The sequence below is a fragment of the Hirundo rustica genome, chromosome 10 (genome assembly GCF_015227805.2).
Source record: "Hirundo rustica isolate bHirRus1 chromosome 10, bHirRus1.pri.v3, whole genome shotgun sequence".
Classification (NCBI taxonomy): Eukaryota; Metazoa; Chordata; class Aves; order Passeriformes; family Hirundinidae; genus Hirundo; species Hirundo rustica.
In genome coordinates, this window is record NC_053459.1 from 25,588,438 (window position 1) to 25,605,079 (window position 16,642).

Sequence of the window (16,642 nt, forward strand, 5' to 3'; positions counted from 1 at the left end):
GTTTGTCCAGGTTTCATTCTCACCTGCTTCCACACTCTTGCAAACACAGGCCTTCAGGAGAGCTGAGAACAAGTCTGCAGCGGTAGGAGAGCTCAAATCTCTATAAAGTTTATGAGCGAGGTGAAGAAAGGGGTAACACTGAGTACTAATGCAATTCAAGTATCATGTACTGGTGTGTATTTGCACAATACTTACTATTTTCTTTAGGAGCACAATAAAATATGTATCTAGGGCAATACTTAAGTGGTCCCACGCCCAGTTTTGTCCTTACATGATGAACATGGTCTCAAGAGCACAGCTCTACCAGCAGTTAGTGCTCCATACAAATATGTGATTTAGCTGAGCTGGGAGACACGCTGCAGAGAGCCCTGCACAATCGGGTTCTCAACAGCTCAGCTGCTGTGGCTGACAGTTCACAATTGCAGCCATTCATCAGTGTTCCTGGAATACAGCCGGAACAGTTCAAGCCGGTCAGTTATCTCTGGAAAATGATCTATACTTTGCTCCTTTTCCAACAGCCCTAGTAATATTTTGCCCTAAAAGTCTGCCAAACATGTAGGAGGTTTGAACAAGCTTTCTCAGTAACATTCTTTTAACAGAAGCAACATATTTCTTTTCCCCCAAGAGCCAAAATAAAGTTATTAAGCCAGATGAAATATTCTGCTTGTCAATTACAAATTTGTGCATACATCAGCATAAGGGTAAGCAGAGAACCTGACACACACCAGTATCAAAATCCTCTCAGGTGCTCTAACTGCCTTCCCTCCAAAATAATTAGTACTAGTGCTGAAGTCCGAGAAGAGTCAGAGCAATTTTGAGACTTAGTTCTAATTTTGTTTTTATGCAATTAGTATTTTTCAGGCTCCCTGTTTGAGGCAGCAATACCCACATCTGCCTCAGTACCAGTACTAATTCCTCCATCCTTTAATATGGCTGCAGTTTATTTTATTTGCAGCCACATTTAAAGAGGAAAAGAAAATAATACTGTGTTATGCTGTAAATATTTCATAACTTTCATACAACTATTTTTCCTTTTTAAGAGCTCAGCAATTTGGACACATCAACTGAAATACTGGCTTCGCTTTTCATGGAAGGTGTGACACACCAAAGGCTTTTTTCTTTTTCATTCTTCTGGACTACCTATCCACACTTTCTTCTCCCCAGACAAGATTTTCCAATTAACTGATTCTTCCCTATTCATCAGGTCAATGCAAGAAAATACAGTTTTCTATAGACTACCATAAAAGTGTACTGGGATATGGGAACAGGAAATTAAAAGTCTTTGGGCAATGGCTTGGAAGAAAGTAATCTATAAACAGTTCTCTTTATATATCAGCCTATATCACCTCCACCCCTAGTAACCTTAGACGTTTGGTTTAAAACAACAGACTATAAGACAGGAGTAATACAAAAAACATTTCTTCAGAAATACATGACCTGACTGACTTTTTACGTCATGTTTACTGTACTGCTGACGTGCTGCTTTCAAAGAATTTCCACCTTCCATCTTATTTTACCTTTAAAACAGTTCCTCTTCCATTCAGAATGGTGAGTGACTTTGCAGATAAATCCAGGGTATTGAGAGCTATACGCTGTTCCTTGATGAGTCACTGTTTCAGAAGACAACTACAGGAGAACAATCTACACAAGTCTGTGAAGCTTCAAGTTCATGCAAATACTGAAGTATAACTGAAGGTGCCAGAAGAAACGTAGACACCAGCCTATGCATTGAGCCCCCTTTCTGGGAATGTTACACATTAATAGTAAGAAAGACAAAGAGAAAAATGCTTTGCACAGATTTATAGCTTCTATGACCACCAAGTAACTCCTCTGAACTGAGCTGTGCGCTAACTTCCTGGACCGCCAGCACAAACCATGACTCATGATGTATCAGCTCCCTTTGCACCTTAATAGCTTTATCAGTGTCAACCCTCATCCTATTAATGACACTTGAAGGTCTCCATTAACTATTTCACCACTGATTCCAGCAGATAAGGCATTGGGCAAAGGCCATGGGAGTAGTGGCACAATTTAAATGGCTGGAAAGAGGAAAAAAACCAGGAGCAAGAATAGAACAGCAGACAAGGAGGAGACAGTTTTACAATAAAGCCTTCTCAGAGAGTAAAGCAAATAAAAATCAAGAGGTAAAACAGCCTTAACAAGCTGCTAGGTTTTCATTCTCACCTTTCTCTCTCTGAAGCCAGCGGAAGTCAGGCTACTGCTTGAGGGGAGCAAAGAATAAACTTTGATCTACTGTCTCTGTATCTATCTCCTATGTTATGTATGAGGTCTAGGTCCATTTAAGGTGAGCTTTCATGGCTTACTAGGATCACCTTCCCAGCTGGGAAAGACTCTCACACCATACTGTGCTCCTGGCTTTCTGACAACCCAGCGCACGGCAGTTTTATCACCCAGCGCAGAAGCTGACAAATGACACATAGGCACTCCTTTGCTGATAACCAGACATTAGCTTACTAATGTAACACCATAGCATGGCCTATCAAAAAGAGCATACTGCTTTCAGACCCCATTTCCATTTCTTACTCTGTTCTCACAGCAAAGCGTCTGAAAGAGTCTCTCTAGACATGAACACCACGTAAAGCACCACTGCAAGGTGGCAAGTTCAAAGACTAAACCAGAAAACTAACTTCAAAAATCACTGTTTTGGTAAGAGCACTAAGAACTGACTCACTGGAGTGCCACACAAAGTTAGACACCCCTAACTTGAATAAGCAGGACAAGATTATCTTTACATAGAAGCGATTCACTTGTCACAGATAATCATCTTCATTAGCACAATTCATATTAAGTATTAGAAACTATGGAAAACAAATGCAAAATATATTCCTTTCTTTCTGATTCTTGAATCAACAGAATGATTAAATACCAGACAGATCACCTCAAAAACACTGAGCTATGAAAAGACCCCACCAGCTTGAAATCTAACCTTATTTGCACAAGGCAGTTTGTCAGCCAGGTTAGCAATCCCCTTAAGGTAGACAAACTGCAAATAAATTTTAAACTTTTAAACTTTTTCTTGTCAGTCCTTTACCACTTTAATCACAACCAGCATGGGTTTCCAAAGCATGGCTTTTCCTTGCAGAAAAGCACAGCAGTTACTTTCTCAGACACAACATCAGCCAATGCTTCAGCGAGCACAGGCCTGCATTAAACTTGCCACTAGAACCGTCCAAGCATCCACTTTGAGGTGCTCTCTCCATCAGCTGCACCCCAACCCCACAGACACAGCTGCTTCACTAAAACATGCCCAAAGCAACACTGACTATATTATCTTAATGTCTGGTGCTCTCCCAAGGTGAGCGAAGACTTACAGAGTCATTCACCACAAGACCTGCTCACAGTAGCCTAATGCGTGTTTTTAAAAACAAACTTATTCCCTTCCTCCAAACCGCAGCAATACTGACAGTAAATGCTGGGACTTAAATTCAATGCTCAAACACTGCTTGATTCTTCTTTCCCTCCAAGAAGTGAACCAAGTGGTTTTGGCCTCCAGAGCAGTCTGACGTGTCAATAGGAACAGCAGCCACAGACCCACTCCCTCTCAGGCCCTCTTAGGACTCTGCTCACACCACACCCCTCTGTTACAATTCATAGTTCCAAATTACTTTCCAATTAAAAAAAAAACCTCACTGTAAGGTTGTACTTCCCCCCAAGTCCACATCTTTGCCCAAGCAGTGTCTGTTTTCTCAATACAAAGGACCATTCCCTGCGGAGTTTCCCTGCATACGGATTTGCACGCAATCCACATCCAAGTGCAGGTACTTTCCGTACTAACTGACACTATAAAGTGTTAACTCCGCAGCAGGATAAAAATCAAGAATCTGTTTTGAAAGGCCTGAGATAGCACCACACAGATTTAACACTCAATACAGTGTCATTTTAACCCAGCTGTCACTGAAGTGTTTTATAATGCATTTAGGTGAGCCACTGGCTACAGAAAGGCAGCTTTCAGTCTTTGACTTTGAGGCAGTCATATTATTTGTGCATTAAGCATCTTTCGGGATACTCTGTACCCCATTTTGTGAGAAAAGTAATCAAACTCACACCCTGCAAAAAACAAGTACAATTCACTACTGACCTACATACTTTGCTACAGTTTGCACTCTTAAAAATAAAAAAATAGTCCAGATGAACCTCAGCATGATTTCCTGAAAATATGGATTTACAAAAATCACTTGCCAGTATCTTGAACGTTCCCCCCCCCCAAAAAAAAATACAGATCTTTTTTATGGCATTGTAAAATAATTCATACCTGTCTTCATCACCATCAACAGGAATGGATATGCCAAAAACAGAGCTAGCAAGACTGTTCATTGGAGTACTTGCAGGTAACTGAAGAGGATTTGCTAGAGTGTCTGGAATGGGAGGCTTCACAAGAGGTTTATTTTCAGCTATAAGAGAAAGTGGTGGCTGAGGTAGGGGTTCCGATTTCCTTCTAGTCTCATCAATCTGGCCTGCTAAGGACTGGGCCTGGCTCTGAAACTGTCCGAGGTTTGCCTGAGGCAGACTGGCGGGTGCGTTGGGCGCACCTTGCATCATCGAGTGTCCGACGTGCTGGGACTGGACCGCGCCAGCGCTTCTGCTGACAGAAGGGTGGCTCGTCAGCTGGGACTGGACCAGCGTAACAGGGACGTTTGGCATAGTAACAGAAGCTGTGGTGGACACACTAGGCACACTTGTACCGGGCACAACCGCAGGCACGCTCTGAACTCCAGCAACCACAGCATGGGGAGCGCCAGGCACTCCTGACACTTGACTGCTTCCCCCCATTGGATGCTGAGTCACAGATTTCTGTTGCACAACCCCCGTATGTCCGAGGCCTGGCTGCACCACACCTCCCGGCTGCGGCATGGCAGGCTGACTGGCTTGTGCCTGGCCACTCTGCAACAAGCCCGATCCCTGTCCGACCGCTTCGCTGGGCTGCGCTGACACCCCCATCGCTGGCGCTCCCACAGGTGAGGGGTTTTGGCCTGTCACCTGCCCCACAGGAAGGCTGGAGGCCACAGTACTTGGAGCAGAGCTTGTAGCAGCCTGCTGAATAGCTCCTTGAGACTGCATAATTGTCATGTGCTGCATGTATTCAGCCTGCCCAGGAGGCTGCGTCGGCAGTAGATGCACTGGTGGAATCTGGGACTGAGAATAAGCAAATTGTTGAGGCTGAGTCACTGGTATGTTTGCCTGCTGCACCTGCTGCTGGGCCACAGGAATGCTTGACTGCCCTACTGTTACACTTGGAGGTGCAATGCCTTTCCCGTTGGGTCCAGCCTGTGAAACACCCTGTGGATTTACCTGTGGCTGCTGTGGCACTATGATTTGCTGACTTGCTCCCGAAGCCCCAGAAAACACAGGCTGAGCAGTACTCTGAGGCACGGCCCCACCTACGGGCTGTTGCGGCTGCTGCTGTTGCCCAATGACAAAATTAGGTTGCTGTAGAGAGGACTGGTTCATTTTCTCTGTCTGAAGCAGCTGTGACACAGCAGCCAGGGAGCTGTCAGCTATAGAATCGGGGCCATGGGCTGATGCTGGCACAGCCGAGATCACAACAGAACCTCCTGTGGCACCGAGGCCACTGTCCCTCTCTTGAGCAGCCTGTTCGAAGGTGCTGCTGTGCCTAATGCAATCTCCAGTCCTGCCAAGAACACCACCACCATCTGAGTCCCGGTCATAGTACTCCATACACGTCCATCGGCCTCGCCTGTAGGGCTCCCCAGTACCGTGGTCCAGCTTGATCACCCTGAAGCGTGAGCTGCAGGCAGCAGCCGCCGTCTGAGACATAGCCCCGGGGGCAGGGGGTGCAGTAGGCCCTGTGGAGGGCAGGGCAGCCTGAGCACTGCTGCCTCCCCCGCCACCAGTGCCAGGGGCAACAGCCGGCAGGGGCACAGCCGAACTTTTGGGTACAGCCCCCCCGTTGGGGCCTGCAGCCACCCCAGCAGCAGTCACAGCCAGCTGCCCGTCCAAAAGGAGATTGGGAGAGACGCTGCTGGGTGTTTCAGCCTCGCCCACGTTGTTGAGAGTCTCTTCGGAGGAGCTCCGCTCACAGACGTCCTCGGGGCCATAGTCGGTGGCTCGGGAAACATCAAATATTTCAGAAGACACGTCCTCGGTGCGGGACTCATCCGGGTCATCCAGGCTCTCCGTGTCCTCGGTGATGCTGCTGGCCACCTGCGCCGTGGTCACGCTGGTGATCTGGAAGCAGCTCTTCTTCTTCGCCGGCATCTTGGACATGTTTCCTCCGCAGGAAGGGGTTCGGCCGGCCGTGGCGAGGCGAGCGGGGTGCTGGGGCGGACTGTCACGGCGTGCCGGCCGAGCCCCCGGCGCTACCGTACATCCTCCGGCGGCTTCCTGCGGCGAGCGGGGGGCGGCGGGGCTCCTCCTCTTCCTCCCTATCCGCAGCCCTCTTCCCGCGGCCGGGCCTCCTTCTCCTCCCTGCCGCCGCTCCGAGCGCCCCGCGGCTTCCTGCGGGCCGCAGCGGCGGGCCCGCGGCCCGCCCCGCGCGAGGGGCCCCGCGCTGGCCGGGCGAGGCCCAGGCGGCCCCGTGTCCCGCCCCCCCCCCGCTGTCTCCGCGCTCTACCTGGAGACCAGCGACAGGCGCATCCTGCTCGCAACCGGCCCGCGGGCTCGCCCCACGGGCAAACCCCCGCCGCGGGCGGGGTGCCGGCGCCGCGGCGGCCCGGGGAGCGGCGCTCAGCGGCCGCGGGCGGGCGGACCCGCTGCGCTGCGCCGGCCCCGGAGCTCCCGGAGCGCGGTAGGGCCGCGGCTCCTCTCGCCCAAGATGGGGCTCAACTTGTGCGCTGCACCCTGGGAGCGACGTGGTCACGCCCCCGGCGGGTGACGTCACGGCCCGGCGCAAAGCAGCGCGGCGCGGGGGTGGCGGGGGAGCGCGGCCTGCGGGGGACGGTTGGGATATGGCGGGCGCACGCCGATTTCCCCCCTTCCCCCGGAGGTTGGTCGCGCCCGGCCGCACGCAGCCCCGGCCGGCGAGTGCGCGGCCGCGCCGGAGCGCGGGCGAACGCGAGAGAGCGCCCTCCTCGGGCGGGGCCGGGCAGTGCTCCCGCTGCGGTGGAACCGGCGCCAGGCCGGGGGCAGCGCAGAGGCCCCGAACCGCGGCCCCGGGGCGAGGGCGGCTGGAACCGCGCTCGGAGACCAAGCTGTGCCTTATCCGCACCTTGTCCGCAGCCCAGGGCACTGAGTGCCACCTCCAGCCCTTCCTTGGACACCTCCAGGGATGGGCACTCCAGACCTCCCTGGGCAGCGCCTGCCGAGGCCTGAGCACCCTTTCCATGGGGAAATTCCTGCTGCTGTCCAAGCTGAGCCTCCCCTGGCCCAGCCTGAGGCCGTTCCCTCTCCTGTCCCTGTTCCTGGGAGCAGAGCCCGACCCCCCCGGCTGTCCCCTCCTGTCAGGAGTTGTGCAGAGCCACAAGGTCCCACTGAGCTCCTTTTCTCCAGGCTCAGCCCTTTCCCAGCTCCCTCAGCCCCTCCTGGGTCTCCAAACTCTTCCTGGCTCCCTCCCTTTCCTGGACACGCTCCAGCCCCTCAAGGTCCTTCCTCAACTGAGGGGCCAGAACTGCACACAGCACTGGAGGTGCCTCAGCAGCGCCCAGCACAGGGGGGGATCCTGATCCCGATCCCGACCAGGATGCCACTCTCGTGACTGTAATGAGGAATGGGCTATTGTGACACTTAGTGTGGTCTAGCAAAGAGGAAAGGGAAATTAATAAAAGGTAAAATAGTTAAAGGGTAAGGAACAAAAAAGAGTAAGGTGAACAGATTCACTAATAAAGCAGGAAGATTTCTGAAAAGTCAGGTATGAAAATTGCTACAGTCCACGGCTAGGTTAGCCAAGATCCACACAGTAAACCACACAATGGCCTTGTCAGCGTTACACTGATAATATTTTTGTGACGTTGAATTAGTGCTGAACAATATTCTATTATGTCGGGCACAAACACACTGATATTTTTATTAAGTGTCAAGCATGTACATATTCCCTTTTTTCCTTCAAGAAGAACATTTGCCGCCGTTAGTTAAAGGAATTCCCACGTGCCTTCTGTTTGTGTGTGCGAGCACCAGCACTGTGGGACCCTCCTGGTGTGTCTGGGTTTTAAGAGCTGGACAGGAGAGATGGAGCAGGCTGTGGAAGGGCAGCAGGCTCCTTCTCTGTGCTGCTGTGTCACCTGAGGAGGTTTGGGTAATTCTCCCCCACTCTCTCTGTCACCTTCACCATTACACACTTCACTAGGAGGATCCCCATTAGAGGTTTCAGTGGCAGGGAGACCCTTAGTGGCTTTCCTTGTGGTTCTCCTGTTCCCACTGCAGATGATTTTACATATTTTACATATTTTGCCATTTAAAGATCATGTACCAATCATGTGACAGAAGCATCTCTCACACAATCCCTCAGCCTCCAGACTGAGGGCAGAAATGCCCCCAACAAGTAATAGAAGACTGAAAAAGCAGCTCTTCTGGAGTGTGATAGTTGTAGGTATCCAGTGAAAATGGCACTACAATGTTCAGCTTGTTTCTATAATTTTAAATGGTCCAAAGGTGGTGCTTCCCACTGATGGTGCCTGAAATTTGTGTGCCACTAGCATGCACTAAACCCCTAAATGCTTATGGAGTGCACACAGTCACACGTTCTCACACCCAGAAAGGAATGCATGGCTGGATAAAGATGTATATTACTAGGTGTATGTGTACATTTAAGCTTTTGAAAAGCCCTGATGTAAACTTTTAAATTACAATGTTTTTCAAAACAAAAATAGGAATATTAAAGGGAGTCCATTTATTAGTACCTGGAGTGCATGAGTTCAGATATTTCAGCCTTTAATAACATTAGTTGATTACTGTTGGAGACTAAAATCTAGCCTGGGGATGCCATTGATCTAACAAGTAGGGCATCTACCCGAGTGTCAGGAGTCCAGATTGGCTCTGATTGAGGGGAAGTCAGCAGGAAAAGTTCAGGGCATTGGGTTTTTTGCCTTTGCTTCAGTCTCACCCCTCAGTTGGTAATGATTTGCAGTATGGCTTTGTACAAGTTATTTTTCATTCTTTGATCTTCATTTTTTTTTCTCTCCCATCTATCATCTGCCTTATCAGCAGATACAGAGAACTGTTGAGTGCTCTACTTCCCATTCTTTTGTGTGTTGAGTACTGAGACCTAAATTTTGGTCAGGCCATGTGATTCTGTCTTAGCAATAGTAACATACTGGCACAATAATGAACAAGTGATAAGCAGTTTATTTATCCCTAGGGTCTTTTCAAATTTGAAGAGAATTTTAGGAGTCACTAAAACCTGGGTATTCTAAGAGTGCACTCTCTTTCTGATGACTCTTATATCAAATCCTGCATTAACGTTATAAATTTTAAACTAAACAGTAGCATCAGAAATTCCTTTCTTTTACTATAAACTGTAAATTTTCCTTTTTATGAAACTCGTGGTTCTAGAGAGTAAGACATTAACTCAAATCATGCTTGTTTTTAAAACCCCTCTAAATTACCCCAAATGGCCTCAAAACTGACTGAGATGCAATTGTAATTTGAATTTCAAGTTCTTTTGAATTTCAAGCTGTAAGACACAAGACCTGGAAGACAAATACCAGGTTACAGACTGCTGGAGGAAGAAGGGCACAGAAAATGGCAAATCAGTTATTTGAATGTCTAAGTGGGATTTTTGCATTTATAAAGGCCACTAACTATCCAGAGAACCATGAATAGTAGCTGCAGTATTTAGCTTCAGGCTCTTCTTAAAGTTTCATGTGACAAAGAGCACAGAATTTTCCTCCCCACTGAGTCTAAAAAAAATTGCTCTTTTTGTTTTTGTAGTGTTTTTAGTCTTCTGCATGGGAAATAATAGGCACTAAATCCAACAACTAATGAAAAAAAAATCATAGGAATGACAACTGAGAAAAATGAACACTGTTTCACACATTGAAACACATTAAAAGTGCAAGTAGAAATGAATAAATGTTATGAAATACCATCAGCTGTTGTTAGCCTGATCCTACCCTTTCAAGTCAATGGCAAAACCCATCAAATGTCAATGGCAGCTGTGTTTTACTTTACTGAGAGATGTTAAAATCTAGGATGTACATTTGTACAGGTCAACAGACAGGCCTTTAGCATATTAGGCTCTTCTTCATGATGGGCACCTGCACTTTTTCTGTAGGTGTTGTGGTGTTTGAATAGGAGCAGCTGCTCTAGTCAGAATAATGTGTCAAACACCACTGTGCACACCTGAGGGATTCCACAAACAATTGAGGGCAATGACAGCAGTCTGTGAACTGGAGACTGCTGTTTCCCGGGACGGGGCCTGAGGTGGTCTGTTGGTAGATGAGTTACTGCCAGTACCCTCTGGGTTGTATAAGCCCCTGTATGGTTTTCATCTGGGTGACCTGGCTGTTCTTGTTTACACAGTTGTTCTCAGCCTCGCCGCCTGCTGTATGTTGAACCATTTGTGGTTTAGAGGCAGAGGGAAGAGAAGTATGGACAAAATTTGAGCTGCAAATCTAGTTTGGGTTTGTAGTATGTTCTTGATGCTGAAAAAGAACTGTGCATTTAGAACTCATCATAAGGCAACTACCATGTTTTGTCACTAGTGATGAATCACTGCTGCAAGAACAAGGATTTTAGGAAAGGCACAGAGCAGACCTGGGTTTGGGGCATAGTTTTAAAGCCAGGAAATCAATCCTGGCTTTAGAATAAATGAGATAGTTGGTCTGTCTTTTCTTTCTCAGTTTGAATGTGAATCAGTTTGTAAACTGTTTCTATTTAACTAATACACTGGAATGCAGTGAAATTTAAAGACATGGAATGTTTCTTCAATTTGATGTATAAATAGATTATGGCATTTTCAGCATTCCCATCTTATGATCAAGTGGAATCCAGATCAGGTTTCATTTAACCTAGTAAAGAGAGAAATGTGAACGGTTTCAGATAGCTCATGTGGCGTTCAGCAGCATATTCTCTCATCTATTTCAAACTCATACTGAGTAAAGTGTGATATCAATATTGGAGAAAAACCACATCTCTCTGATAGACTTGGTGTGTCTGAAATCTTTCTGTTTGGAATGGTTTTTTATTTTAATGGGCATTTCAATAATGCATTGCTGGATTTCCTAGAATCTAGGGTGCTCATTTTCTTGAAAACCTCTTCTTGAACAGTAAGTAATCACTTTTCTTTGTGTATGAACGATTCTTCAGACTTTTCACCAGCTTTATAAATTACCTCTCAGTGTATTTATGTATATACTCAGTGTATATACAGAAAATCATGGATAATGGCAGGGCATTTGTTTTTAATATGTTTTCTAAGCAAAAAAAGGGAACATACACAAACTTCAGCGAGCTTATCAGATACTTTAAATAAGTACTATGTGGCACAATTTGATCCATAGTTATAGATCCATTTTCAGGCCTGAGTTCCTAAAGGACTTATGTAATACTTGGGGTAGAAGACTAAGAGGAATTTTGGAGAGGAAAGATAGTCTGCTTTTAAGATGAGAGAGCAGTTACAGAGTAGACATTAAAGCTATTGCAACTCCATAATAATAATGTTTAGATGGCCTCTAAAGAGACTCCCGAGGGAGTGAGTCCTGATTGTTTGGAGCAGTGGTATCTGTGCTAACGGTCTGAGACAACATCCGCTTGGTTCCGGTATGTGGGATCCTCAGGTTCCAAGGGGAATGTGTTCCTGCACCCCTCATATTTCACTTCCAGAAGTGCAATGCCCTTTCTTCCCCATTTACTGTGAAGCAGGAATTCAAAAGCTGGATAAATAATGTTGTGGGGAAACTTGCACATATTTAAGTTCTGAGCAATTTTTGACAGATCTTTTGCTACCACATCATGTAGGACATGAGACAGCCATCGGCCAAAACTGGTTCCCTGGCCTTTTTTGCAAAAACATGCTTCAGAAAACTTACAGCCTGGATTAGCTCTAACTTTTTCACAAAAGCAAAAATGTGGGGTTTGCAGCGGATAGTGGATTGATGGATTCCCTGTCTCCATATGGAAACTGTGAAAAGTGAAGATTTATTGCCTAGTCCTTTGATGCCATGGTCGGTTGAAGCACAGAGAATGGCCATAAGAAGTGGGTTCAGTGTTCTTTTGTGGTAGGTTACAAATAGCACCAGGAATGAGGAAATGTGTCGAATCCTTGTGTGGACATCAATTCATTCAACGGTATCGAGTGAGTTTCTTCATCTCATTACTTCACAGTTACTCCATTTTTGAAATCAGGCTGATGACTATCAAGCATTGTTCATTGTTTGAGATCTGCAGTTATAAAATAGGAGCAGCACAGGCAGAGTCAGGATGACAGATCCCCACAGGCAGTTTAGGGATCCTGGCCTGTGGCAGGAGCTGTGTGCTGCCCAGATGGGTTATCCAATAGCCCACAGCAGTTGCCAAGTAACCACTGGAGATTATGAAAAATCTAATACTCAGAATTAAAAACTGTCGAAAGATCCAAGTTCCCCAGAAGACCTCTCCCAAGGTCCTCTCTCATTATAATTCCCTGTTTGGGGAACATTTTAAATCCATCACCAACATTATTTTTATGTTGCTAATTCCCAGAGCCCTATTCAAGTTTTATGCATCGAAAAGGATAAATGTGTTATCCAAGCAGGTCTTCAGAAATTGACTTCTTTGATACCCAATAGCTGCTGACAATAGTCACTTGTAGGTGCTGGGGTTTAGCCATCAATATAAAAATCTGGCTATTATGTATTCAGCACTTATCCAGGTACTATGTAGTTTACAATGAGTAAAGGTGTTCGAGTCTGATCCTTTGGATATTGCCCAAGGAGTAGCATTTAAAGTTATGCCTGGCCCATGCCAATCCTGAGCAATTCCCACCCTTATGGCAATCTCTGTATGATATGACATTTGTTTTCTATAATCCAGGATGCGATTTTGTAACCATAACTTTGTATTGCACACATATGTATGCCTCTAAAATTGTCTGGTTTTGTCTGACATAAGAAATTTTCAGAACTATATTAATTTTGGAGACATGCACTTATACTTTGGACAAGACTACATTTATAAGCCTTGAGGGTGAAAGGTATGGCTTTCATCCTAAATTTAGTTTTATTTTCAATTCTGTTGATAAATTTTCTCTACCATTTCAAAGTCATAGGGCATGTTAGCTGGATAGCTAAAATTTCTAGAGAAGGGGGGTTCTCTATTTATAAGGATAACAGTAATATTCAGAGTGACATGAGTAAGGGTTATAAAAATAATTAAAATAGTTGAGCTTAGGAATTAGTACATGACCACACAGAATAACAAGTGAGGAGAAGGCAAATGTGATTCCTCTGTAATGCTGTCCTCTCCCTCGTGGCCTGACAGGGTTGGACACCAGACTGGATCCATTACTTTAAACAGAATGCCTCTTCTGCTCCCCAGGTGAGCAGACACCAAGTGAGGATGGGCACCGAGATCTCCCTGTCCCTCATAAATACAGTCTGGTTTCACTAGGGAACATTTATATGTTTTTGGCGGTACATACTGTGAGCCTGGCTGTTTCACGCTGTGGGAAAACCGGTGCGCTTGTTCCCCTCTGCATTCGTACCTGAGATTGCTGGTGCGTGTTTGTTCCTCCCAGTTTGTTCTCACGGGCAGTGCAGCGGGCCCTCCGTGCCTCGCTCCCAGAGCAGGGAAGGTGTCGTCATGCCTGGCGGTGACTTTGCAATGTGGAGGAACTGGCACGGGGATAAGATCGTGCTTGTTCTGTTCTCTGACCTGAAGGAATGTAAACCTGCTGACCTCATATATCTGCTGACCTTGGCAGATGCTCTTACTCACACCACCTGGTAATTCAGCATTATGCTTATTCCTCACGCTGCACCGTGCTGTGCACAAGCTGCCTACGCGTGCTCTTAGGAGATGCCACCGTTCCACTGAGCAGAAAAGCAAACTCCTCAGGTAGGCTGACTGAGGGGAGAGACGGCCCCGCGGTGGCCCAGAGCCCCTCATTCCCTGGGCAGGCCCGTGAGAAGAGACCTGGCTACTGTGTTAGTTTCTACAGCCTCAGAGGCTGCAGTGTGATGTGCCTCCAAGCCCACCACCTGAGTCCAGGTGAGCTGTGGGGAAATCCTCTTGAACATCTGAGACACCGGACACCTCCATAGCTGCCTCCCTGCAGGCGTGGGAGCCCACAGGCAAAGTGCCTCATTAATTCCCTTTGGAACATATTCATTACTGGTGTGACTTCCACGTGGAAGTCTGCTGTCAGCAAACCTCACATGTGTGCAAACTGCATGTGCTGTCTTACCTGAAACCTGTCTCCTCCATGCTCTGCTGCAGCTCAGGTTGGCCCCAGAAGCAAATCTGTGACATTCTGGTTGAACGTGGTTCCACGTGAAGGTGACTTAATGCTCTGTTCCATTGGGGCAGAGAAGGGGTTTCTGAATAGGATCCACCTCTGAGCAGTGCATGGAAGAACAGATTGTCCCATACAAAACTGCAGTCACTGTCGAGGAAGTGAGCAGTTGGCACTAACGTCTTATCATATATCCTCCTTTTCTCCTGTAAAATGGGGGGCTGGAGCACAACACTTCTGAGCCATTAGGAAATATGTCTGTGCTGGGCTATATACTTTACTTTGATTTCAGAAGCTGTAGCAATATGGCTCATGATCCACATCTATGGTAGGTTGTAGTAGCAAGAAGAAGCAAACAACTATTCCTGTATTTGACATTTTAGGTGCTTTTTAGCAATATTACTATCCCGACAAACCAACATTACTTTGAAAGCTACTGTGGAAATTCACAAACTATAATATAGCCAGGGACAATTATAAACATGTAAATAAAACAAAGGTGGTGTTTTCTAAACATGAGTCTAAGGGTTGACCACTGGCTCTGCATCATATGCATTCCAAAGGGCCCATAGATGTGCTATAAAGAGTAAATTTGTAAATATAGCAAAATTTTAAATATAGGTCATAGTTACGTGAAAAACGAACACTTCTCCTTTAAGGATGACTGGCTGAGAGCCGTATATTTTCAGGAGCAGTTACCAGCTCCAGTGGGGAAACTGTGGGAGCAGAGGGACCTGAAGTCAGGTCCAATTTTTGTTTGCTTATTCTAGCAAAGAACCTTCTTAGAAAAGTAAGAAAAAGCTCTTTATTCCTGCAAAACTTGTGGCATTATCCCCTGTAACCTTCCTGGAGGTGGGGAGTCACTGCCAGAACCTTTGCACCGCTTCGCTCTGAGTAGCCATCACAAACCCTGGCCTTTCTCAATGCAGAGCCAAGTTACACCAACACCCCCAGTTCAAAATGCATAGGGTTATTGGTGCAGGAATAAATCCTCTTTCTGAGAAAGAGAGGCATAGAATGGAGCAGGGAAATGGAAAGGTTTAGTCTTGTTCCTGCTTCAAATACTTGAAATGCATGACTGAATTGTCTAGGGAGCATGACAAGGGTCTGACAAAACCTGGCAGTTTTAATTAATGGCCTCTATTCCGCTGTCAGAATCCAGTGGGTCTGCTGACAAGACAGAGTGATGACAAATCGACCTCCACTGACATCCTGTGTAGATGCCTTTAAAGTAGTAAAACATACATTTAAAAACTTACACTTAGGCATGTGCACAAAGCTTGAAGTCTTTCACTTCAGATTCACTTCAGGTGCTCAGATTTGTATCTCAATTACAGATTCCCTTCAGTGAGGCATGCAATTTAAATCCCCAAACCAAGTCAAACATGACACAAAAATTATTAATTATTGAACAAAAAAGTATCATCATGACCATCTGTGGATAAAAAGAAGAGAGGAGTTTCACCACTGCAAATACAAAATTCGCAGTTGTAGGACTTAGATTGAGCTTGAAGCTTTCTTAATTAGCCAGAGGAATAATGGATTTTGGAATCACTACAATGACTTAACATGGCTTTGGGTGCTATTGTTTTGTTTTGCAGTGTCGAGACCTCTGCAGGAGAAAAATGTGGAATGCCAGCCTGAGATCCCCCATTGCAGAGGTAATGTCTTTAATCTCATATGGAGCCAGGCCTGGCCAGCTGCTCGGGAACGCTGCTGGAATGCAGCAGCGAGAGCAAGGGCTCCTTTCACTGCAGGTGTGGCAACAGGGATCACTGCTGGGGCTTTCCAAGGGGGAGCTCGGAGCTCCCTTTGGTAAGGAACCCCTCTGTTCCCTGTGAGATACATGCATGGCATGTACAGGGCAGCGGTTCTGGCTGAGCAGACTACGCCCCGTGTGCTGGGCTGTCCCAGAGGGAGCGGGTGAGTTGCCCTGGGTGCGTTCCTGGCGCACCTGAGAGCAGCAGCTCTGAGCTGCCTGCACCCCCATGGCATCCTCACTGCAGCTGCCTTCTTGCTTTGGAGGAGGTTCTTGTTCACAGAAGGTTCCCTGAAAGATCTTTTCTTTGTAGGAGAAAATAAATGTACTCAGGCCAGCCTGGGGACACCTCATTTTAGGAGAAGCCTTAGAGTCTTTGGGAAACTGCCTTCCCCTACGTTCTGCAGGCTGTGGATGAGAGTTTATGTGTGCCTCCGAGGACATACAGAGAGATGTGCACTAACACCCTTGCAGGGAAACACAGCAGAGAGCACTTCCAGCAGCGGGCTGAGGCACCACGCTGGGCATTCCCTCCCTGC

The 16,642-nt window shown here is 46.7% G+C and overlaps 1 protein-coding gene across 7 annotated transcripts in view; it reads right to left on the reverse strand.

The window, feature by feature from the left end:
- Positions 1–16,642, reverse strand: part of TSC22D2 (TSC22 domain family member 2) — an 83,121-nt gene that overhangs the window by 19,645 nt on the left and 46,834 nt on the right. For 5 of the 7 annotated variants that reach the window (XM_040073937.2, XM_040073938.2, XM_058421914.1 and 2 more), the window contains exon 1: positions 4,274–6,457. The exons of the other annotated variants lie outside the window; for them this stretch is intronic. In XM_040073937.2, the coding sequence (XP_039929871.1) occupies positions 4,274–6,246 (1,973 nt within the window). In that variant the 5' untranslated portion in view covers positions 6,247–6,457. Of the gene's footprint in view, positions 1–4,273; positions 6,458–16,642 lie in introns of those variants that run through there. 7 annotated transcript variants of the gene reach the window in all.